This window comes from Ictalurus furcatus, chromosome 6 (assembly GCF_023375685.1).
Source record: "Ictalurus furcatus strain D&B chromosome 6, Billie_1.0, whole genome shotgun sequence".
Classification (NCBI taxonomy): Eukaryota; Metazoa; Chordata; class Actinopteri; order Siluriformes; family Ictaluridae; genus Ictalurus; species Ictalurus furcatus.
In genome coordinates this window covers 32,417,990-32,443,982 of record NC_071260.1, presented here as the reverse complement: position 1 = coordinate 32,443,982, position 25,993 = coordinate 32,417,990, and the positions used below count along the sequence as shown (strand labels likewise).

At 40.2% G+C, this 25,993-nt stretch overlaps 1 protein-coding gene across 1 annotated transcript in view; it reads left to right on the top strand.

Annotated features, from left to right (window-relative positions):
- Nucleotides 1–25,993, top strand: part of itgbl1 (integrin, beta-like 1) — a 57,183-nt gene that overhangs the window by 24,486 nt on the left and 6,704 nt on the right. The window contains exons 7-8 of the mRNA XM_053627715.1: nucleotides 1,862–2,008; nucleotides 18,730–18,846. Of these exons, the coding sequence (XP_053483690.1) occupies nucleotides 1,862–2,008; nucleotides 18,730–18,846 (264 nt within the window). The remainder of the gene's footprint in view (nucleotides 1–1,861; nucleotides 2,009–18,729; nucleotides 18,847–25,993) is intronic.

Here is a 25,993-nt window from a genome sequence, read left to right as displayed (position 1 = left end):
CCCACAAGCACTTATAGTAAAGGTCAAAATAATCATTTTGAATTAAATGAAGGTGATACGAACTGATAATTATAATTTTTTATTTTACGGTTTTACTTCTACGTTATCGAGTCAGTACAAAAACATTTTAGATTTCTCAACATTAGTTTTCCAGCACAAAATGAATAATAAAATTGTCACAGAAAAATGTTTGTGAAGGCTGCAAAAATAAATGGTCTGCACTTATATAGTGCTTTTTTGAACCTTAGCGGTTCTACAAAGTGCTTTACAGTGTGTCTCATTCACACACATCAATAGTAGCAGAGCTGCCATGCAAGGTCTTAGCTCGGGAACAACTTGGGGTTCAGTGTCTTGCCCAAGGACACTTCAGGATGTGGAGTCATGTGGGCCGGGAACCAAACGATTAGTGGACAACCCGCTCTACCACCTGAGCCACAGCCGCCCATACATAAGACGCGAGTGCGACAGTCAAAGTCTCCAGAAGAACCGTGGGTGGTTCTGCAAGATGCTCAATAAAACTTACAGCTCATTTCCTTATAAATAAAACTGCACTAATTGTACCGGAGACTACTTTTTTGTTTAACTAAAGGGTCGTCACACCAAATATTTACTTTGTTTCATTTATTACTGCTTACTGCTTACTTTTTATAGTATTTTTATTCATGTACAAACATTTCATTTCATTCTTTTTGTAGGCATCTCTGCTCGACAGCATTTCTTTACAAGTGCCTAAGACTTTTGCACAGTACTGTACATTATGAAGACAGTCCCCTTTCTGTGATTTATACAGATACGTATCGGTTACCCCAAATGACGTGATCATAATTACTACAGACTTCAGTCATTTTCCAGCAATTTTACGTAACAGAAATACGGCTGGAAATCCTATCCTGTCTGAGTAGCGCTTAATTTCGAGTCTGTGAAAATATACATACAGGAACTCTGTCATCCTGATGTCTTTGCATTGTCCTAAACTGATAAGCAGAAATAAGGAACCCGATGCCAACGAAAACACGCATACTGACACTTTCAGAAGCTTGACTAGGTTACAGTGTTATACACTGAGTGCTGAGTACAGGGCACATGGTGGAGTATCTTTAAGAAGTTGAAACATCTGTCCATTTTTCTAATTTACCTTACCTGACAGACTAAACTCATCACAATTATGTAACTCTGACATATTAAAACTACACTGAGCGACAAAGTCATGGTGCGCGACTGCACATCAGCCTGGAAAGTCCCATAACTCAACCGGACAAAAATCCAGGTCACTTAACTCATGCTACGTTACCCCAACTTCAGAACTGATTAACGTATATGGTAAAAGGTTTATGCAGGGGTCGTGTAGTCTTATTAACACTATAACACTCTATATCTCTATCCCTAAGTAAAGTCTTCACTTGTTTTGCTCAAGGAATAAGGATATTACAGCATAATGTGTGTGGAGCAATTGCCTGAAATAGCAGGCATGTCAAATCCAGTGGTGGAAATAGTGATTTGGCTGAAACAATAAGGGTGGACCTGTACTCCTTCCATGTGTCGTTCAACCCTCCCTCACTCCTCCTTTAGTAAACACGGGCCTGCTGGATTAGCCTGAGCTCACAGACATGAGGTATGAAAGAAAAACATACGCACATCTGTGTTTAATATTGAGGCATAACTCAGCGGTCAGGACTATGTGTTCTGCTTGCAGTGGAAAGGCGGAGCAAACTCGTGGAGTGAAGTTATATTACGTTCACTGTGTGTCGTTGTTGTTTTAAATCATACACTCCTATGCAAATAGAGACTCACATACAGCACAAAGTGTGATTTTCTGTGCTCTGTCTCCAGAGCAGAGTCACAGCTTATTTTGCTTCTGTAGGTCACGGACAGTGCCACTGCGGGAGGTGTGACTGCAAAGAGGGCTGGACAGGCAAGAAATGTGAGCATCCTGTCTCCTGTTCGCTCTCTGTGGAAGCCAGTCAGAAGAAGTGCAGAGGGACCTCCAACCTGCCCTGTCATGGCAGAGGTACATCTGAAAATGATTGTTTTACCAAAGCAAAAAAAAAATACTTTTGCAAACTAGTCTTCAGTTTTCACGCCACGTCAGTGAGAATTCGATTACGTCACATGATGCTCTCAGAAAAGGGTGCTACTCTAAACTGTACCTTTCATCGACACTGGGGTGCTACCGTCAAGAGTACAGGGGTGGAAATAGTACTGAGAAATTATACTATTATAAGTGAAAGTATAAATAATGTGTCATAATCTTACTCAAGGGGACACGGAGGCTTAGTGGTTAGCATGTTTGCTTGCACCTTTGGGGGTTGGGGGTTTGATTCCTGCCTCCACCCTGTGTGCGTGCATGTTCTCCTCGTGCTTCAGGGGTTTCCTCCAGGTACTCCGGTTTCCTAATCCAGTCCAAAAACATGTATTCTAGGCTGATTGTCCGTAGCGTGTGAATGGGTGTGTGAGACTGTGTGAGGATCGTGCCTCGTGCCCCGAGTCCGAGGCTTCCCCACGACCCTGTGTAGGATAAGCAGTACAATTACAAGTGGAAGTATCCATGCTTTTTTCAAACGAGATGTTCATTCGACACGGGGTAATATATGAGTGTTTGCTTACTCCGGCATATTGAAACATTTTACTGAGGTAGGGCCAGGGACACTCATCCTCAGACTGAACACTGCAGTCATTGGTTATTCATATTCAAACACACATGGATAGCTTTAGAGCTAACTACATTGTGTCACATGAAGTGGTCACCACAACGGAAGAATTAGCATGACTCTAGATAGTTATATGTAAGTTGATGAACCTGATTGGATGCTAAACTGAAATGATTGGATTATTAAATTGGCTGGATGAGAGAAGAGACCTTTGAGATTTGTAACTAGTACTTTGAAGGAGTACTAAGTAAGGTTTGTTATTATTATTATTATTATTATTATTATTATTATTATTATTATTTAAAGAGTACTCAAGTAATGTATACACACAGTGCTGTGAAAAAAGTATTTACCCCCATCCTGATTTCTTCTGTTTTTGTGTATATCTCATGCTAAATAGTTTTAGATCTTCAAACGAAATACATCATAAAACAAAGGCGACCTGAGAAAACACACAATGCAGTTTTTACTTTTTTTATTGAAGCAAAAAAAAAGGTTATCCAATACCTATCACCAATGTAAAAAAACAAAACAACTAATTGCCCCCTTTGGTTGTGCAACCTTTCGCAGCAATAACTGCAACCAAACGCTTCTGATAACTGGAGATCAGTCTTTCACTTACTTCTAGGACTAGGACGCACTCCTACGCTTTGGATCATTGTCTTGCTGCAAAATCCAGTTGCGCTTGAGTTTCATCTTATGGACTTACCCAGGCCCCGAAGCAGCAAAGCATCCCCACACCATCACATTTCCTCCACCATGCTTGACCTTAGGTATGATGTTCTTTTTGTGGAATTCGGTGTTTGGTTTACGCCAGATGTAACGGGACTCCTGTCTTCTAAACAGTTCCTCTTTCGACTCATCAGTCCACAGAACGTTCTCCAGAAAGGTTTGAGGATCATCACGGTGTGTTTGGCAAAATTCAGATGAGTCTTAATGTTCTTCTGGATTAGCAGTGGTTTTCACCTCGCCTCTCTTCCATGGACGCCATTTTTGCCCAGTGTCTTTCTGATAGTGGAGTCATGAACAGTGACCTTCATTGATGCAAGACAGGCCCTTTGATGTTGTCCTTGGCTCTTTCTTTTCTCGTTACAATGGCACCCGTCAAGGGGTGGGACATATTAAGTAGCAATTGAACAGTCAGTTATCGAAGTCGGTGTGTTGGAAGCAAGAAAAATGGGCAAGGGTAAGGATCTTGAGGGTCTTCAGATTTTGAGGATCTTCAGGTCTTCAGGGGTGTTCCCGGTATGCAGTGGTTAATACCTACCAAATGTGGTCCAAGAAAGGACAACCTGTGCACCCAGGGACAGGGTCATGAGCACCCAGGGCTCATTGATGCACATGCGGCGTGAAGGTTAGACCCATCTGGTCTGATCCTACAGAAGAGCTACAGTAGCACAAATTGCTGAAAAGGTTCACGCTGGCTATGATAGAAAGGTGTCAGAACACATAGTGCATCACCACAATAACATTCTAAGTGTTTCCGCCAAGACAACGTAATAAAAGGAAAAAGCAAAGATCAACGCTGCAATAAGTTTACAGTAGAGCTCTGCAAGTTCAATACCACAATAACACTTTATCAGATTACACCAAGCAAGCTGTAACACATTAGCAGGGTTAGTGCTCTCAGAAAAGCCTCTGGTATGTCCTTCATCTTTTGGAATAGTGCAAACCCGGAATGCCACAAACCATGCGCTTAATGGAACATAATGATTGTTTCGGGCAAGTCGAATATGAGTAAGGGTTCCTCTGGGCTGTTCCACTGCTGAAGCCGGAGAACAAAAATAAATAAAAGTCCAGCAGAATAGCCTCTTATTCACCCAATATTGTCTAATTACAGAAACAGATCAGCTAGATATTTTCAGTGTGAAATCGTTTTGGGGGTACATTCAAACTAACACTCTGTGAAAAATATACCTTTACAGAAGTACAAACAATATAGCATACATCTAAGAATGTATAATAACAGCAGTCTAGGATGAGCCACCGTTGAAGATGTGATTGTATTTTGGAATTTCAGTGCAAAAGTCATTTTTCAACTACCTACTGCTGAACGGGCTTTATTTATTTACTTTAGTAGAGAGCTTCCTGCATGACCTGAGTTATGGTTTGTGGTTTGTGTCTCTCCTTATTGCCTCCTACAGTACAACCACAAGGATTTCCAATGATACGGTTTCCTGCGTGGTCATACGTAAACAGAAATTATAGCCTTGAGTTTAGGAAACGACGCTGGAGTTTTGCCAAATCGTGGGATGAGGTTAATTATGCTTTGATTAACCGTTTAGTCTAAATGATTAATTAATTGAGTTCTTATGTGTGTGGTCCTACGTCATGCTTAATAAGTTCTTCGGGTTGTTTATTGTGTAGTGAGTAGTGATGCTGGTCTCTGAACTACTAAATGGTTACTCAGTATACAGTAAATGGAAGAAAAGAGCAGTAATGTTTTACATGTCACTGTACACAGCTGCTCAAAAAGAGTGTTATTACCTTTTTTTTTCTCTGCATGAGAATAGCAAGGTACAGTAGTAATGGTTGTGTTCCACCAAGGACACACAGGGCTCATTTTAATTGATCGTCTCTTCCTGTTGGCTTATTTATAAAATAAAAGTACAACGAGTAAACCTTTGATCAGCCGCCCTCCATTGAGTATTAGGGTACTTTAGATCTCATCTTTTTCTCATTCTTTTCCAGCCTTGCATTAGATATGAAATTCCCTTTAGAGAAACAGAGAATTACGCAATAATAACAAAAATTGTCAAATTGCAAATATATGGAAACATGATTATTGCAATCTATACCATGCCTCCAGAAAGTATTCATCCCCCGGTGATGATTTCTCCTTTTGCTGTTATTGATTATGGTGTGTTAGCTGTATGATTCACAAATTTGCTAGGAATAAAAACATTGTTGTATTTACACTACATAGTAATTAGGTGAAGTAGCCTGTTTATGGCAAAGTGGGTTGACAAAAATGGAGACTATCCCCAAAATCTGGGCCAGTAGATGAGACATAACTTAAATTTCCTGAATTCAAGAAAGTACCATCTTGGCATCTCAGCAGGTACTAACCAATTTGGATGAAAGTGGGTTTAAAAATACCACTGCCAAATGTCCCTCACCATGCCACTCCACCCATGTCAGCACCGGCATATTAATTTCTGCACAGGAAAATACCAGCTGACTGCAAACGTGGAAAAACGGCTTCCATCTTTTCCATCTGGCAATATGCCCGTAAAAATTGCTTATTCAATTCAATTCAATTCATTTTATTCATATAGTGCGTTTAACAACGGACGCTGTCTCAAAGCAGCTTTACAGAAACATATAAACACAGGGTAGAGATTTTAAGTGTGTGAATTTATCCCTATTGGGCGAGACGGTGGTGACGGTGGTGAGGAAAAACTCCCTGAGATGATACGAGGAAGAAACCTTGAGAGGAACCGGACTCAGAAGGGAACCCGTCCTCATCTGGGGAACGACGGATAGTGTGAGAGTAAAAGAAAGCTCATTATGGTTTTTATATGAAGTCTGTTTGTTGAACTAGTCCACTGTTCACTAAAGGAGGCAAGAGGCATGGTGGAGTATCTCTGAACAATTCCTGATTAATGTAGCCGTTATAGCTGAAGTGGGAAGTCTTTTCGATAAACTTTTTTTTTTTACATCATTTACATCATCGCAAATAATTACTAGTCATAGTTTACATGTAAAGTTATCGCATATAGACAGAAAAATGGCAATATACTGTACGAAGAACATTTTGAAAACCAAACCTTTGATTTCTTTGTATATGTTTGAATATTTAATAGACGGATAGGTATTATTGATCCCACGAGGGAAATTTTCACATATTCCAACTTATTGGGAAGCTGAGGTCAGAGTGCCCAACAGTGGCAGCTTGGCAGTACTGGGGCAGTACTGGGGCAGTACTGGGGCAGTGCTGGAGCAGTGCTGGGGCTTGAACTCCCACCTTCTGATCAGTGACCCAGAGCTTTACCGGATGAGTCTCCACTTCCCTGATCTTGATATTTCACAGTAAGTTAGCTTTGCTCCTTCTCAATATATGAAAATATGTGGTTCTTTTGGTTATAAAAAAAAAAAAGAGGACGTGACAGTGTATAACCATTGTTCCACAAGAGGTTGACTATTGGCGCTTGCATCCATAGGAGAAAGTCTTCTGAAATCATGGTGATTTATGTTCTGATCTGGTATAATCAGTATTATTTAGCAGAATTTGTGCTCTGTTCTTATTAAAATGATTACAAATACTGATTAACCTCATTTAAAAGTTCATTTGGACTCCTGTTCAAATATCTGATAGTCATTAATTGGATGAAGCAGAGACAGTGTTTTTAAAGAGTAAGACACCAAAGATTCACAAAAGAGTGAACATAGACTTGCATATACATATACGTAAATGTGTGTTCGTGTATGTGTGTGTGTGTGTGTGTGTGTGTGTGTGTGTGTGTACATACATCTTCCATGGGGTAAGCTGGAAATTTCAGGCTGTTATAGTCTTCAGCTTTGCTCTTTTAGAAGGCAGAACACATTGAGATTTTTGGGAATCAGAGACTAACTGAGGCTAGGTAACTTAATTAGGTTTAATTATTCCAGGAGCGCCTTTAAATGATCTTAATTTGCTGCAGCAACTGGAGGTTCAAATTGACCCGGTCCAAGACAAAATTAATCAGCCATGAAAATTCCACTACAACACGGAAAGTATTCATTCAGGATCATGTACAGTACTGTGCAAAAAATAGGGTGCCGAAAACTTTTGTACAGTACTGTATAATAAATAATTAGCATATATACTCAGCAAAAAAAAACAAAAAACATTCCCTTTTTCAGGAGACTGTATTTTAAAGATTTTGTAAAATCCACATAGTCTTTACAGATCTTTATCGGAAAGGGTTTCAATGATGTTTTTCACGCTTGTTCAATGAACCGTAAACAATTATTGCACATGCAGCTGTGGAACAGTCCTTAAGACACGAACAGTTTACAGGCGCTCGGTGATTAATGTCACAGTTACAATAAGTTAGGACACTAAAGAGACCTTTCTACTGACTCTGAAAAACACCAGGACAAAGATGTCTAGGGTTCCTGCTCTCCTGCGTGAACATAACATAGACCTGCTGCAGGGAGGCATGAGGACTGCAGATGTGTTCAGAGCAATAAACTGTAATGTGTGTAATGTAAGACGTCTGAGACGGTGCTACAGGGAGACAGGAAGGACATCTGACAATCCTCGCAGTGGAAAATTACATGTAACCGTGTGTATCCCCCAAGACGTGATGGAGAACTTGCAGATGCCTTGGTGGAAGAGTGGAGGAACATCTCACAGCAAGAACTGACCAATCTGGTGCAGTCCATGAGGATGAGATGCACTGTAGTACTTAAAGCAGCTGGAGGTTACACCAGATACTGACTGTTCCTTCTGATATCCACCTCCACTTTGTTCAGGGACTCGTTATTCCATTTCTGTTCCTCAAACGTCTGTGGAGCTTCTTCAGTTCATGTCTCAGTTGTTGAATATTTTTAAATTAATACAGATATTTTCACATATTTTGAAATTTGCTGGAAATAAAATCAATTGAATGTGAGGGGATGTTTATTTTTTTGCTGAGTATATTTTGTAACACTTTAATGTTTACTGATTAAAGATTGCTTCTCAATGCTTGTTACTTCGTTAGTCAACATTAGTAAACGCATTCATTATGCGATAAATGTTAGCGGTGATTCTCAACTCCAGTCCCGGGGACCAACTGCCTCGCATAGATCCAGGCTTTCCTCTGTTTTAACTATTCATGTGTTATATGGATTTGAGAGTATGAGGTCATCCTGTAAGTAATATCTTGCTTTCCATTACCTGTCCTCTGGATTACTTCATCATTGTCTATAGATGATTATATGTGAAGAACAAGCATTCATAAAAATCGTAAAAATCCATTCAGAAATGTTTTTCTAACACTGGTGAAGACAGATTTTTTTCCCCTCTCCATAGTCAGCCACTATGGAATCCCCATAGAGGCTCAGAAAAAATATAGATTCTCTTTCTCTCCTCATTTTCCTTATGGCCTTTGACAAATGGCGAGCAGAGAGTCGCCCAAATGATGATTTATACATCTGTTTACATAGAATTTCATCCATGATTGGAGCTATAGGTCTGCTAGCTTGCATCCATTAGCCTGACAGCAGGTAATTACGTAAGTTTCCTTCACTCTGAATTTCACTCTCACAATTAAGGTGACAGCCTGCCTGAGTCAGTCCAAGCATTCAAGCTCAGCTTTCAGCGATTTCCAAGCCAAGTATCACAAGGCCAGACACAAGGTTACAGCACCATGGCTGTAGCTAAGTAATGGCCACTGCCACACTACCATGAAGCATGGGCACCCCTCTGGACAGTAAGTCAGTCAGATCCCTAGTAAGACATTATTGGACAGCCTGATAAATCTCACTGTGATATTCTAGTCTAAAAAATATGAAAGTTTGTTTCAACATTGGCCAACAGCAAGTAACAAACAAGCTTAGCTAGCTAACATATAATAAATTACTCAATAGCTACACTGCACACAATGAACAGTAACACTGGATGTCTTCATTTCCTTATTGCCTACCTTTAAATAATGATAGTGAATAAAAGTGTACTTCATAAGATGTTGTTATGTTAGCTGTGAGTTTGTGTTGCTTGCTCGACAACAAACAACAGACAATGTCACGTAGCTTTATGTCTTTAACTTTCAATAGGAATCCTACTTGGGCCATACCCAGATAGAGGTAGCCATACATTCCTTTTCTATGAATGTGGATTAGTATTTTGCCCCACTGTAGATCACCACCCTAATAAAGTCATTAGGTATAACCTAGCAACCCCATTGTAAAAGATCTGGCAACACCCCTGTACAGCACCAGACCTTAAACTCGATATAGATTCCCAGCGATTAGACCTTCTATAACGTGCATAACTGCATATAAAATGTCTAAACTTCGTCCATATTAATTGGGAGTACAAGCTCTGCAGGCCATCTGGTATTTAAATGGTTATGCAAACTTTTTTAAAAAGAATAAGACCTGGACTAATAATCTTTTATGACATTTGTAGCTATAACAACCCACATACTGGGCATTTGTTTGTGCACCTGTCAGCATTTACTTGGAATAAAATGTTTATCAGCCATTATGTAACAACTGGACTATAGTCTAGTGCTGCACAGTCTAGCTAAATGAAGTAAAAGGTAATGAAAAGCTCTTAGAAGAAATTATGGCATGTGACAGACCACCAGTTGTGTGCTTTTTGTTCACTGAACAGCAGATGCCAACAGCATATGAAAATTTCCTGGAAGTTCCTTGATAAATATTCTTATTTTGAAGAGCACTTGTTCTTCCAGTTCTTGTAACTGTGAATTCTGAATGTGCTGAATACATCTTTCTCTTGAACCTTCCTGCTGAGTTCTGGCTGCTTCCAATGACAGGACACCATCGCACATACCTGGTGTTCATATGACCTAGATACTGTAACATATGCCACAATGTCAGGAGGAACCAACCCACCTTAGGACTTACTGGAAAGGTGTTCAGAGATAACTGCACTCACATGACCGTGAGGGTAGGTCATGGTAGGCCATGGTGACGACAATAACCGCACGGTGGGCCAGATTCTATTTAGACAGGGGTGCTCCCTGTGTCTTTCCCCCATAACTGGCAACCAGTTTCTCTAATGCGTGAATAGCCACCATCCAGTCCAAATAGTAGTGCAGGGTGTTTACTGGTTATAACATTGACTCCCTCACAACACTGCAAGGTCAGTTGCTTGATTAACAAAACTGGATGATATGGGTAGAAACTCCAGGGGTAAAGGTCATTATCCATGCAAATCGAGCTTATCACCAAGACACACAGTACTCTCACTCTTTTTGCTAAAATGTCTATTTCAGCTTGGCATATTTCAGGTATGGGCTGCTAAGAAGATGCTTTGTACTAGGGGTAGTAGGGTCTCTTGTATTTCTTCATAATTCTCAACCTGCACTTCACTCTAAGAGGCTAAAGCCACAGGTGTACAATAGGATGAGGGTGCTAAATCTCTCTGTTCATTTCGGACACTAGATCTAGTCAAGGAGGAAATTGTCAAGATGTGTGAGAGTAAGAGTGGAAAACAAGGCCTTACTAGTCGTTTCAGGACCACAAGGATGTTCCATATGCGCTAGGGAAAGTATGAAATATTACACTCACCACAGTCGAAGAGATCATAGGAGATGATAGGAGTGTAGTGGTTAGCACGTTCACCTCGCACCTCCAGGGTTGGGGGTTTGATTGTGCCTCTGCCCTGTGTGCGTGGTGTTTGCATGTTCTCCCCGTGCTTTGGAGGTTTCCTCCGGGTACTCCTGTTTCCTCCCCCAGTCCAAAGACATGCACTGTAGACTGATTGGCATTTCTAAAGTGTGAGAATGGGCGTGTGAGTGTGTGTGTAATTGTGCCCCGAGATGGGTTGGCACCTGGTCCAAGGTGTCCCCTGCCTCGTGCCCAGAGTCCCCTGGTAGAGGCTACCTGCGACCCTGTGTAGGATAAGCGGTATAGAAAATGGATGGATGGATGGATGGATAGGAGTGTATTGCCTGATCTAGAGTTCAGGATACCTGTAGCTCTGACCATAATTACAAGTTGTCATGTAGATAGCTCCCTAAAATTTGTTATGAAACAGCCGTCTGCTAAACGTCAAGCTTCATCACACAACACCATCACTGCTTATTTCACCTATTTTTATTCCTTACAAATAAGCTACATTATAGCTAAAAGAATCTTTTGATTTGACAAGGCATTACACAAACTGACTCGAGGTAACACAAGCGACTAAATATTATTTCTTCTTTAATACTGCATCTTAGCCTTATATAATGAATGGTCCTTGGTTATGAATATGAATAACCTCAGAAGCAATCACCAGAACAAATACTCTCGAGGCTGTTGCTCAGGAGAAAGCAAGAGAAAAGCCTTTAATTTGCTATGCAGATGTTGGCTCGTATGCTTGTACATCACTGGAGCTGCCTGGCATAACGAGCAATCTTTTAAAAACAAATCAGCTGAATTAGAGCTGATTGCAATCACTCTCCCTGAGTCACAGGATGGTGATTTTCTCTGTGAATAAAGACAAGAGTTGTGTTCCAAATGACATACTATACACTATACACTTATACTATACACTATACACTTATACTATACACTATACACTTATACTATGCACTGTACACTTATACTATGCACTATATACTCTGCCGTCTAGTGTATGAATTTTAGAAGGGTAGCATCGTCTCAAATGGCACACTTCCGGTATTGTACTAACCGGAAGTATGTGCTGTTTCCCAGTCGAGGGGAAATTACATCAAACGCATGTAATGCGATGGTTCTAGCATTAGCGATATAGCCAAACAGATAACAAAAATGAATACTGTTTATGTTAATGTTTCCTTTTATGCCCAAGTTTTATCCCTTTTACACCTCAGTCACCGTCAGACAGAGGCGTAATCGTCTCCACAGGCGATTTTTGCTTGCACAATTTAAAATCAACATACAGTAGTAAGGTAGTGCTTGACATAACCTCTCCCCATCCGCTACGTAAGCAAAGCTGCGACCGTTGAGTGCATGAAGTGTCCATCATTCCAAAGTTCATTTTTTCAATTGAGTGAGAACACACTAATCAGACTATTTATACTACAAAATGGCATAGACTAGTGCATTAAGTGTGCGATTTGGACGCACCTATACTGTAGCGATGTTGTTTCACAATAAGGACTTAACAGAGCTGAGTCTCGAACAATCTTCATACTGGTCTAAACAAAATTAAAAATTGTCATCTTGAGCTAATATTTATTCATAACCACTTATCATCAAATCGTTTTATTAGAGTTCATTAATATCAACTCCTTTACAATTTGGACTGTATGAGTAGTTAGACATTAAATGCGGCTACTGTTGTTTCTTTAAGGCTATGGACAGGCTTTATTAGTATGTTCAGCACACAGCTCCTTGCAATCGTAGCGGTCATGTGGCCACTGATAGCAGGCAGCACTCGAATGGCAGTTTGATTAGAGGATGCCTCCAGATGCCCTAGCTAAACATGACTCCATCCTGCCTGACCTTTCATTTCCTCCTCTGATTACGGCCTTCTAAATGCTATCTCTGGAAAAAGTCCAAAAAGCACCGAAATAAAGTTAGTGTGCCTCTGTCTTCAGACTGCACCAGTCACGATGGAGTCAATTCAGGCAAAGCGTGCACTGTAGAGAAGAAAAACTTGCATTATTTACCTTGCATAACGTTCATATAGGCATTTTGTATTCAGATTTTCAGTTCCAGACAGACTGATGGATGAGTAAAACATGCTTTCTAACACCTTTATACCTGTCTATTAGTTTAAATTTTTACACAAGGGAGACTATGTATTGTTGTTTGAAATGATTAGACTCTACAGCCATGAAGAGGCGTATTGCCTTAAGCCTTAATGCGCTTCCTTCTGAGACAGGGAGCCAATTTGGAAAAGTTGCTCTGGGGATCCAAACACCTGAGTTGTCTGTGCACCTCTGCAATGATTGTCCAGTAGTGATGTGTGAAGCTGTATCTCAGAAAACCTAGCTGTGTCTCTGACCTTATTCTTGTATTTACTACGTCTGCCTTGTACTCTAGAAGATCCAGAAGATCTTATGTACATAGATACATAGAACCTATGTTTATGTGGGTTTCTACATGAGAAGAAAGAAGCTCCTGTCTCGTTAAACACAATTATCTCATGAAATATGATGGATTTAAAACAATTTACACTACATTACATTGTTGGGAGGAGCTTTTCTTTTTCAACTTAGCAGTTTTGGTAGCTCATACTGTTAGTATCATTTATAAAGGTCACATTCCAAGATGAGTTCCTGTAAATGAGGTAAAAAAAAAAAATAAAATAGTCCGAAGCCTTAAATCACGTAAAACCTACTGATCATATAAAGCTGTAATGTGGTTGCTTGAAAATCTTTCCCAAGCAGGAGGCTTTCCTGTCCGGAAAACTGCAGCACTGCAATCTCAGTAAAAGTGGCCATTATTTTATTCAAAGGAACAAAACAAAAACAAAAACATACACTTTCATGCTATTTACTGTACTCTGTGACCCCAACTGTTTGATGGACAGCCTGAATATAACCTCCTACTGTTCTGAAAAATAAATAAATAAACATTTACATCCCAGAACTTTCCCAGAATCTCTTTTCATGAATCATAAACCAAGCGTTAAAATCTCCTCAAACAGCTGGTTTTAGAGATGCTTCAATGGCAGCCATAGATCCACCTGTATCGATTGCTTTGTGCATTTTCCATTTCCAGAGGAGTGATTTCCAGAGCGTTTCAGTATTTATTAACACACATATGTATATATATATATATATATATATATATATATATATATATATATATATATATATATATATATATATATATCGTTTTAAACTCCCGAACCTTCGGCACATGAAATATTACACAGCGAATGGATGATACATTTGGTGATGTGATGTTCTTCTTTAGAAATACAGGCTTGCTTTTTGTTTCTTGTCATTGTTGTTTGGCTTTTCCAAAAGCAGAGGGCTGGGAAGCAGATTTTCTCTCTCTCTCTCTCTCTCTCTGGTGCCTCGAAGGCATTATTTGCATGGTTCATGCAAGGCAAGACACATCAAGATGCACACAGCAAGACTCCAGTGCACTGTGGATGCTTGGTGAGCACTGCTGTCATTTAATGTCAAAGATGGCAATGCTTTATGCAGCCTTCTAGACTACCTTCTTAGACGTCTGTGAGGAAAGAGTGACACATTGATTTGCTAACAATTACAGCATTTTATAGTGACTGGAGGTGAAAAAGCTTAAGCATATTTAACTAAAACTAGTTATATTATAGTACAGTACATGATATTATAGCATAAATCACTGTTGGTCATATAACAGGAAACAGCTGCGGATAGCTGTCCCGGGAGAGTATTGTGTTTAAAAGGAACTCACAGCCCTTGAGCATCAAGACGTTAAATGTCCTACCACATCATTAATATTGATTGAATTGGGGGGCTGTAGAATCCTTAAGTAACAAGGTAAAGATATTCTGAAGTTCAATGTGAAAGGAGGATGGAGTTTGCTTTGGCACCTGCACAAGCACTGCTCTTTGCGGGTTGACGTTAGCGGATGGTTGTCTCTCAAATATACCAAGAGGATTAACTGTTACGGGTCAAAACACAGTGCATGATCGGATTGGGAGATAATACTCACTTCAAAGCTACAGATATGCTTTATTTATTTATGTATAGAATATACCACTAATTACTTGTGTTCAAATATTTCTCACAACTGTTAAGGGGTTTAATTTTTCATATAAGAAAAATATATTTGCAGTTTATTCCCATTGATATTTTACATTTTTTTCTAGTACACCTGGGTGACTAGGAACAGGAAATTGTTCAACCATGACTTCCTGTTTCACAGGGGTATAAATATGAGGTAACACATAGGCAAAATTCCCTTAGTCATCCATAACAATGGGTAAGAGCGAGGAATATAGCTGTGATGTGCAGCAAAAGGTTGTTGAGCTTCACACAATGGGGCGTGTTTGGATCTTCCAGCAGGACAATGATCCAAAACATACATCAAAATCAACACAAAAATGGTTTACTGACCACAAAATCAAGGTCCTGCCATGACCATCCCAGTCCCCTGACCTGAACCCCATAGAAAACCTGTGGGGTGAACTGAAGAGGAGAGTCCACCAGCGTGGACCTCGAAATGTGAAGGATCTGGAGAGATTCTGTATGGAGGAACGGTCTCAGATCCCTCGCCATGTATTCTCCAACCTCATCAGGCCCACTGTCTTACTGAATGCCAAAAGAAAACCATATTTCTATACTAACTTTGCCAAAATTCACCAAAAATATATGTTTTTATTTATAGAGCCACACAAAGCACATGCTGGGTACAGGACTATACAGTATATCTGTACTGGACTTAATTACGTCCTATGTTAATCATCCCATACAGGATTTTGTGGCGTTTTTTTGTGATTACTGCAGCCAAAATGTTAATTGTTTGGAGACACTGGATAAGATCTAGCATAATATTCCCTTAGCAGTGTAAACAAACCCGCTGTGAAATTTGAGCAGGTGAAAAGCAGCAGGCAAGGCAAGACAAGATGTAGCAGAAACCTGTCAGTTTCTTTGTGCCATCCAGATATGAGATGCCAGCACAGCCATAAGCCAAATTCCTATTCACATGGGCCAGTCAGATCTCTCGTTCCTCTTCCACTCATCTCAAGGTGAGACAAAATCCAGGAGCCTGACACAGTGTGAAGAGAATGCCCGAGCCGTCCGAAACGGGCTGTCTGGTGTCGCAAAAGCTAATCGATGAGACGAGAGTGTTATGACATCACCAGTTGCTATGGTAACAGCAGCACGCAGACTGGGCTTATCTGCTTGGCAGGCTGAGTGCCTGTCGGACAGGGTGTTGCTTGTTGTTCTCGCCGCCTGCCTGAAGCCATGGTATCTGCCAGTGTCGGACAGATTTTTGCAGCCGTGCTAACGTGTACGCTGACATCCACAGGCTAAAGCCATCTGCACTTCTTCATCCAGTGACACAGAGTTTGTTTAGCTGAAAATCCGTGTCAGTGGAGATCAAGATCATTGTTTTCCCTCTTTCAAGCGAGTTGGCGTCGAGTTTATTCAGTGACGTTTGTTGAATATTATTCTCTCCTGCAGTGAAAATGCTCACACTCAATAGTTTCCAGCTAAATCTAATGTGGGTACATTTATGTCGATTTTAATTGTGTGCCATAGCAGATGTCTTCTACTGCCAGCACCATGCTGCTTGGATCTCGAAAGCTATCGGCTGTGATGCAGTTAGCACTGCGTATGACATCCGTGTTATTGTTTGTGTTCATTATCACGAGCAAGCATACCACGAGGGCAAATTGCCTCTAACTATCTTCTGCACAGGGGCAGGCGAATAATTGGGAACATTTTGAAAGCTGATCATTTCCTTATCGTGACACCTTTCGTAATATCATCCGTCCTCTACCACCCCACCCACCATCAGATGATCAATTGAATTGCCTAAAATTTAGTATTTAATGGCAAGAGAAAGACGAGATAAAGAGAAAGCGATTACGACATTAGCACCACTTAACAGCCTACAAATCATCCAGTTTTGATACGCAATCACCAGAATGTTTCAGCTGTAATAGGCTCGTTAATGACAGAAGCACACTCGGCAAGATGCAGATACTCATAAACACCACTATTGATGTTACTACCCACAACACTGGATCTGATGCTATCTGGTAGAATCTAGTTGAGTGTGACGCATCAGTAGCAAGAACCAAGGGCGTAACCATGGTATAGACATTGGGGGGGTCCAAGCCCTCCCCCCAACATCCAAAGTTTGATACTAAAAATTCGCATATTCAGAACATAGTTTTAGGATTACAGTTACCGTTTGAATTCACGTGACTTCTGAGTGATAGAAGCTCCCACAGCATGGGGAAATTGTAGGGTGCTGTGGATGCATTCTATGTTCCATAACCTACCATGAAACCCACCACACCAAGCAGAGGAGAGCTAAGATGTGTGCAGGCAAACCATACAAGCTAACATTTAAACACGCAACCACGACTTTTAAACAAACTCAGAAAGGACAGCTACCTATGAAACTAAATTCAACACAATATATGTTGTAAATACAATTTCCCCCCGGATGCTTCCAAGCAATGCTGTCCTGCCTGCATCGTGACCAGGTACCGTTATTTTCCCAGAAGACCAATGAAAGACTTAGATGATCATTTTAATTTGATAAACTGAATATTGTGTTTGTGTAACTGGTGTCATTTATTATGTTAATGTCATCATGCTGTTTAGCTTGCTATGTAATAAGTGTACAAAGTGTACAACAATATATAGTGGTAACCTGAAACGTCAGCTATGTAAAGGGTCCTGGAGTTTTCTTTTCTTAAATCTAAAGACAAACTGCCATCACTAGTTCTGAATGGAGAACTACAATATGGCCACAACTCAGACGTTAGTTCCATATCTCTCATTGCCAAGCTAGCACACCTCAGCATTATGCTGAGCCTCATATCTGTAAAATCACTTAGTTGTCCTGAGCCCAAATGTAGTGTAAAGGAACGAAATGCAACTTTCCTCACTTTCACTCGCATTTATAACAGTCTGTCATAACGTGAGGGTTCACAACGAACTCGGCGGGAGGATGTGCACGTGAGTGTAATGTTAATGGTCAAAAACTGGACCTGACGTCAGCCTAGCCTACTTCATGGGTGTGTAAATATCAACAGTTAATTGACGTTCTTAAGAACAAACCAAGCCATGGTATGATGCCTTCTACACTACGCTAAGGTCACCTACTATTTAGGTATCTAGTTACTTACTTACTGTTGCTTATCGGCTGCTGTCTCCATTTCTTACAGACTGAACTGCTAAAATATATCAACGAACTTGCGTCGAGTATGGGCGCAACCAAGTGTACAACTGGAGTGGGGGCACACACCTATTTTCCTTAACAAACAGAAATATATTACAAAGGAATAGACATAAATAAATAGAATAGATGAAGAAAAGACAGATCCGTTGGCAGGGTTCATTAAAGGGGGACATATAGAAAATATTTTGTACTGTGTATTGGGGGGACAGATTGGTAACATTGGGGGGGACACGACCGACCCAAAGAATGCGTGGTTACGCCCATGCCAAGAACACAGCTGGGTTATTTAGATATCCATCCATCCATCCATCTTCTATACTGCTTATGCTTCCTTCAGGGTCACGGGAAACCTGGAGCCTATCCCAGGGAGCATCGGGCACAAGGCGGGGTACACCCTGGACAGGGTGCCCAATGGTTATTTAGATAGTTGTCAGATATTTCCTAGCGTAAAGGAGATGAAAGAAAACACAGCGCAAGATTGAACCATGTTACGTTTCACCATCTTTCTTGAAGTTTACTGAATGAGGAATGAATTTGCACGACATATTATGATTGATCTGTTCTTTTCCATGTGTGTGTTTGCATGTTTTAGGCCAGTGCGCATGTGGACAGTGCACATGCCATCCACCAGGAGACAGACGTGTTCACGGCAAAAACTGTGAGTGTGATGACCGGCAGTGCGAGGACGTAAACAAAGACATCTGCGGCGGTAAGTAGTGCACGCACAAACACTACACACACACACACACACACACACACACACACACACACACACACACACACACACACACACACACTGGATTGCAATGGCCCATCATTGACAACAGTGCCATCCTTAACGTGATCTACGGAATTCAGGCTTGGGGAGTAACGGAATCAATGTAATCAGATTACAGGTACGTTTGGTAAAAAATGGGAATACTAAAAGGATTACATTTTTTAAAGAAATTAATCTTTTTTTTTGACACAACACAATATAGACAGCTGCTTGATTATAGTTCTGGTTCTCTCTCGCTAGTCGTGGCTCACGTGACCAACCTTCTGGTGCATAAGTAAATAAATTTTTGCGCAAAGTTAATTTGGTAGAAATGAACACACGTTGTTCTCTGAAACGCTTTTGTCAGCGTGACCACACGTCCTCTTTTTCAGACTTTAACAAAGCATCTAAATTTGAGAAAATGTCCGGGATTCGGCTTTAGTTTCATTATGATGTGCTTATGGTCTAATACTGCATCATGTGTGCGCATGTTTGCATCGCTTTAACCTCTCTCTGTAAGTCCCGCCTTCTCGCACACCGGTTGGTCGATTATAAAAGGCTTGAAGCAACTATTGGCCAAACTCCTGCCTCTCAGCCGTTAGCCTTCTCTCAGAGAACGCGTGAAGGTGAAGCGCTGTTGTGTTCGGCGTCAAACAGTTGCTTAATAGAGGAAATGCCAGCTGTCCTGAGTTCAAAACAACGCCCATGACCATATAAGGTCAATTTTAATTTCATGTTATCGCATTGCTCCGTATTACACGGCCATTCAAATGTGTAAATGATATTTATTTATAATTTATTTTATTCCGTGGACGTTCAGAAGAATGTAGGGAAACATGGGCAGAGTGAAACCAACTCTATTATATATATATATATATATATATATATATATATATATATATCTTCCTGAACAGGCCATAAGAATGATTTCAATAAGTTCCTCTTCTGTCAAAGGTGTTCTTAAAGAAGGCTATCTGGAAAATAATATATTACATAAACTAAATATGAAACATTTTCTAAGACATTTTGCTAAAAAGTGTTAATTTCCCCCATGTATGGAGACTTTTGGGACGCCCTGTATATACTGATAGAAATGATTGTTCCTGTCCTCATAACATCAGAGGCAGGGGTGAATCATTTTTTGAAAAATCCCAACATTTTCTTACCTACTTCAGTGATGTACGCACGCTGGAGGTGGATTGAGGGAAGGTATCAATTAGAGCTCCAACAACTAATCGATGAAAGGGATAATAATGGATTATGAAATCGTTGTCAGTGAATCTCATTATGGATTAGTTGGTCTGCACACGGCACAGGGGAGATTTACTCATTACGTTTCTTCTGTTCAGAAAACATGCTTCGGAGTGTAAATACTAAAGCTTTGTGCCAAATGAAGTACCATACACTTACACTATGCACTATGTACTCTACAGTCGTATGAATTTTAGAAAGGTAATATCATCTCAAATATAACGCTAGCGTTTATTTTTACTAACCGGAAGTATAAGCCGCTTCCTAGATGATGCCGCATGACGTAACGTGACGCCGCTAGCATTAGCCTAACACCCAGAGACACCGACGATGACTTTCTTCAGTTTACTGTTTATGTAAGCGTTACCTTTTGTTCCCAACATGACCTCAGTCACCATCAGACGGAGGTGAAATCGTCACGTGACTGAGACAGAGGCGAAATCGTCACGAGACTGAGGAAGAAAGTCCTCTAAGGCAGGGGTGCATTTTATATTAAACACCGCAGAGATCAAACAGTGCTGCACGAGCACCAACTTATGTTTATATCCAAAATACTCCACTGTGTGTAAGGGGCAGGGGAAACTGGTGCGAGTTGCTTAAAAGGTTTAGTTTAATTTAAGTTTATTGCCATTATATGCCGTATTTGCGCGCTTGCAGTGTAACTTCTGTTCTTTATTATAACGGAAGTGATGTGTTAGTAACGAGGCTGATCACGCGCAGTGTAGACGCGCTGATACAGAGTGTAGCGTGAGTAAGATCTGTAATGTCTCATTAAAACATCATAATCAAAAGTAAACACAAGAACAATATGTCTAAAGGCAGAGAGGAACAGAAACCACAAGGTGCAGTGAAAGGGAGAGTTTATTATTCATTTAGGACTGGAGTTTAATTCTGTGCTTTTTGTTCATCCATAAAAAAATAATGCATAAATACTATTTTATATATATATCTAGATAGATACACTGATAGATATAATTTATTTATTTTAGTTTATATTATATATATATAAGTATGTATGCTTTTTTTATGGATGCACAAAAAGCAATGAATTAAACTACAGTCCTAAATTAATAATATATATTCTGGTGTGTGTGTGTGTGTGTGTGTGTGTGTGTGTGTGTTCGGTTATTTTCTGTTTTGTACAAACAGTTGTGTAGAGTTTTAGTCCGAAGTTTATATTTGTAACATTCAGTTTGTGGATTTTATTTTAAATAAACAAAAAAAAAGCGTACTGAAATTTTGCCCCGCCCCATCCGATTAATCGATTAATCAAAATAATAATAATAATAATAATAATAATAATAATAATAATCGGCCAACTAATCGATTATGAAAATAATCGTTAGCTGCAGCCCTAGTATAAATACTAATCTTCTTACTTTAGGATTGTTTTGTTGTTGTTTTTTTTCATTCTCACTGTATGTAGTCGAGCCTTTTCAGATATCTTTTGGTTTTGGCTGTGATTATTGTGTCGGAGCCGTGTACGGTAGGGTTTGCTGGATGGGGTGTTATAATATGTCAAATGCGATTTTCCAGTTAAATTTGTATGGAAAGATATTGCATGGGATAGAAAAGAGGGGACATTTTCTGCATCCTGGCGTGCAGGCCAAACCACTACAGACCCAGACATTTCGGTACCAGACTGCTTAGTTTCAATGCTCGTCATCTCAGCTGCTGTGATGGACAACGTGAGCAATTCCACATGAACAAGGAGCTAAATTTGTTCGCTACTGTCTTGGCTCTTATGATAGACTATATGGTAAACCACATGGTCCTGAGCTTCATGTCATATCATCTTACAAGCAGCTGGGGCATGCAGTACATCAAGCAGTCAATTAATAGCTTTTACTATTACGTGCCTCATATTGACTAGGCTTCAGGAATAGTGATAATGATTAGGCAATCAGTCAGTCTGTAACAGGATGTGGATACACAGAAGAAAGACGTGCACTTCAGAGATCAGACATGAATGATTTCCTAAACATCTGAAGAAGAACCCAATCAATGTAGCACTATAGATCATGTAGGGCAGTGACTACACTTCTCCGTCCGCCCTGATTTAGCTGATTTCACGATAGGGGTCCATTAAAACTGACCTGGAAGCAAAGGGACTGGGGTGTTGAGTCAGCAGAGTTCAGAGACACACATTTATAAAACATTTCAAGTTCATCCTGCCTCGGGAACAAAGATCTAAAATGATTTTTTTTAAAAAGTGATAGTGCGAAACGTACCGTAGACATTTCTGTTTAATTGGCTTAACTGTGTAATTGTTTGCCTTCGAATAAATCCCAAAGGCTCGAATATCATGGGGTGAACTCCAGGAGAAAATCAGTACTAATTGGTGTCTCAGCGCTGATAAATCGGAGACATTGTCAAGCTCTCATGTCTCTATAAGCGAGCTCGCAAGAGATCACTGCATGTACTCTAGGGAAAAGCAGCTATGGCAGAGAAGCCTTGTCAGGTCTAACCCTTACCTCAGTTTTAATGTGGACTACATATCGTCACCACTTGGAGTGTGTGTGGAAAACTGTGTGTGTGTGTGTGTGTGTGTGTGTGTCACATGCACTGGTTCTTCTGTGCACAGAGCCAGAGGCCAGATGGCTGTAATCACTTGCCATGACTTTCACTCTCAGGCCAAGGAGATTATTGTCTTTTATTCCCGTTGCATCCCTCTGTCACTGTTCTAAGCATAAATGAAACCCTGTAAGAAAATACTCGCCCCTTACCGTCTTATTTAAGAGCTCTAAATAAGCAATGTCTGGATTCAACGCGCCAAAAAGAGAACTTAATGTTACTGTGCAATAATTACACAGAGCGAAATGTCTAGTCTTGACAAGTAATAGTAGGTGCAGATGGAAATGTACGTACATATTAACGCCATAAAGCCAAAAAATTTTAAAAAATCAGCATTTAATGCTAAAGTTTGCATACTCTGGCATAACATCTTAATAAACCATTGCTTATACAATCATACATATTTTTAAACAGTAGAACATGCTTGATACGCCTTATCAAAAATGCGTGTATTTACTGAAGTGGTTCGTTAGGACTTAATCACTGTTATGTTACTCCTTTGTCTTTAATTTATTTATTCATTTTCATATGATTCATTTACATGTGATTCATTTACATGTGATTCATTTACGTATGATTCATTTACGTATGATTCATTTACATATGATCCATTTTCTTGTGATTCATATTCAAGTGATTCATTTTCATGTGATTCATTTACGTATGATTCATTTACAGGTGATTCATTTACTAATTTGCTTCTCTTTAAATCCAGTTTTAGACTGTGATATTACAAAGGTCTTTCCAGATTATTACTTGCTACACTGTATGAGATAACCCCAGTAAAATTGCCTGAATTCTATAATATAATTATAAAATAACTGTTATGTTACTTCTTAGCATAATATGATGATGTTTACCTGGTATCTTTCAAATGACGACTCACGTACTCACCTTGGAAAGTAGACCCGAATAATTATCACGTTGTGGCAGCTGCTATACAAACCTCATAGTTTTCACTTTAAAAAAATAAATCAATAAATAAATAAATAAAATTCAATATGAAAATTATGGAACCGATTTTTAATGATTATTTTATACTTTTTTTTAAAAAAATAAATAAATTATTTAATACTTTTTTTTTTTATTACCAAAACCAAATTTGAGCGATTTTATACTATACTATATAGTTACCAGTTTGACATTATTAAACCGCTTTACTGTGATTAAACTGCACGCTTTCCTCAGTGCTCATCGTTCTGCAAAGGAACCTCCAAGCATATAATCCAGTAGATCACCTCTGGGATGTGGTAGGATGGGAGATTCGCAGCAGGAAAGCAGCTGACAAATCTGCAGCTATTATGTGATGCAATCATGTCAACATGGACCAGACTCTCAAAGAATTCAGTCTGCTCTGGTATCCCTAATAAAGTGACAATTTTTTTTACCATAAAATTCGATTAGTTACCTGAAACAGTTTCTGGCTATTACTCTCCACTTCTGGTTAGTACTGATACATTTAAAGTGTACCATGTGTACCAGCACTAGTGTGTAGCATCCACCTGGATGATTTGACGGCAGCCATAGTGCGCCAGGACGCCCACCATACACCAGATATTGGTGGAGAAGAGAGGAGAGTGATGTCGCCAGTTCAGGGATGGAGATTATTAGGGGGACATGATAGATAAGTGCCAATGGGGGAATTTATAATGACCACAGAGAGTCAGGACCTCGCTTTAACGTCTCATCGGAAAGACGAAATCTAACGAATGGCTGTTCTGTTGTGACCGTATGCACTATTTTAGCATGGCGTGATGCATTGCAGCATCCGAGCCAGATGTTTTTGGGTGTTGGATGCATTATTAATCCTGTGCGCTTTCCTCAAGCTCACTGTGTCATACGCCTAAGTGACAGTAGCACAGGGGCCCGGCGGGCACGCTCGACCCACTGGCCTGTCTAGGGCACGCCTGAAAAATGGGCTTTAAATATGCATGAAGCTCTGCTGATGCAGATTAGAGCATGTTATCACAGGAAAGCTGAGGAACATGGTCATCCTTCACTAATGCTGATTCAGCCCACACACTTCCTCCGGTTCCTCTCACCACAGACACTACAGAGAGCCCTGTGACTCTCCCACTGGTGGAAAGTTAACATCAGCTAATCGCCTGGCTGATTCAGTTGGAGAGTTAGCGTTTTGAAAGAAGTGTGCACTCAAATTATAAGGGGTTTTATACATGTTTTGACACGGTGAGCAATGATACTATCTCATAAAGTCATTTCATATTTCTGTACTCGAGTGTTGTGTCAGTGTTTAAACTCGGTGTCATGCATTTTTCATGCAGGGCGATTTCTCTTATACGTCGCTCCAAAGCCAGACATGAAAGGCTTGAAGACAGCACACACATGCGAACTGCGTTCACAGCTTTGGTAATGTGGAATCACAGATGCAGTTTTAATTGAAAGGGTCGGGTGCCACTCTTCCAAAGCAATTAAATGCTCTCATAGGCTGACTGATTGAGCCAACCAAGCATGCCGCCTCGCCAACTGCACACTCCAGCCCTTTAAAAACCATCTCTTGAAAATAATGCTGGATGAGAGGAAGAATGCTAGCATGTTACCATGGCATGTATATGATTTTTGTTTTGGACCCGATCTGGTCCCCTGCCAATTCCTGTACAACAGCTAGCTCTCCCCTCTCACACAACAACTACTACTCATGTAGGGTGAAGGCAGTGCTTCCTCTGAGACACATAGACGCAGCCAATAGCATGTTTTTCGAACTGTTGCTCATGCTGCATCACAGGGCAGCGGCACACACTCAGAAGAAAGTGCAACCTTCCCTCGCTTACATATGCCCATGATTGTCTAGTGTTACTGTGATTGACAAGGGGAAGGGAGTATACCATCCCTCCCACCCAGAGAGCTCAGCCAGTCGCTCCCTCGGCTCCTGGCCAGAGATGGCTGAACAATTGCCGGGATTTGATGTCCTGTGAACACTTTTCTACTGCACCATTCAGCAGCCCTATATATACACAGTACACTATTTTATTTCTTTTAGCATTTTTCCAACCAACCAATAGACACAACAGTATCACTTACTCTATCCTCACCGTAGGTCTTTTCATTTTATACTGAGTTGAACTTTAATATCCAAGAAAATATACATTTCTCTGCCCAGTTAAATCTCGGGGGAATCCTTGAAATTGTGAGAAAGCGGATACAGCAGTAGCTGCAGGTAGAACTCTATTATTCACTGTTCATTTCCCACTGATTCACAGACACTCCCTCCAACAACAGAGAAACTCCAGCCTTCACAGCCTTCGGAAAGTGTTTC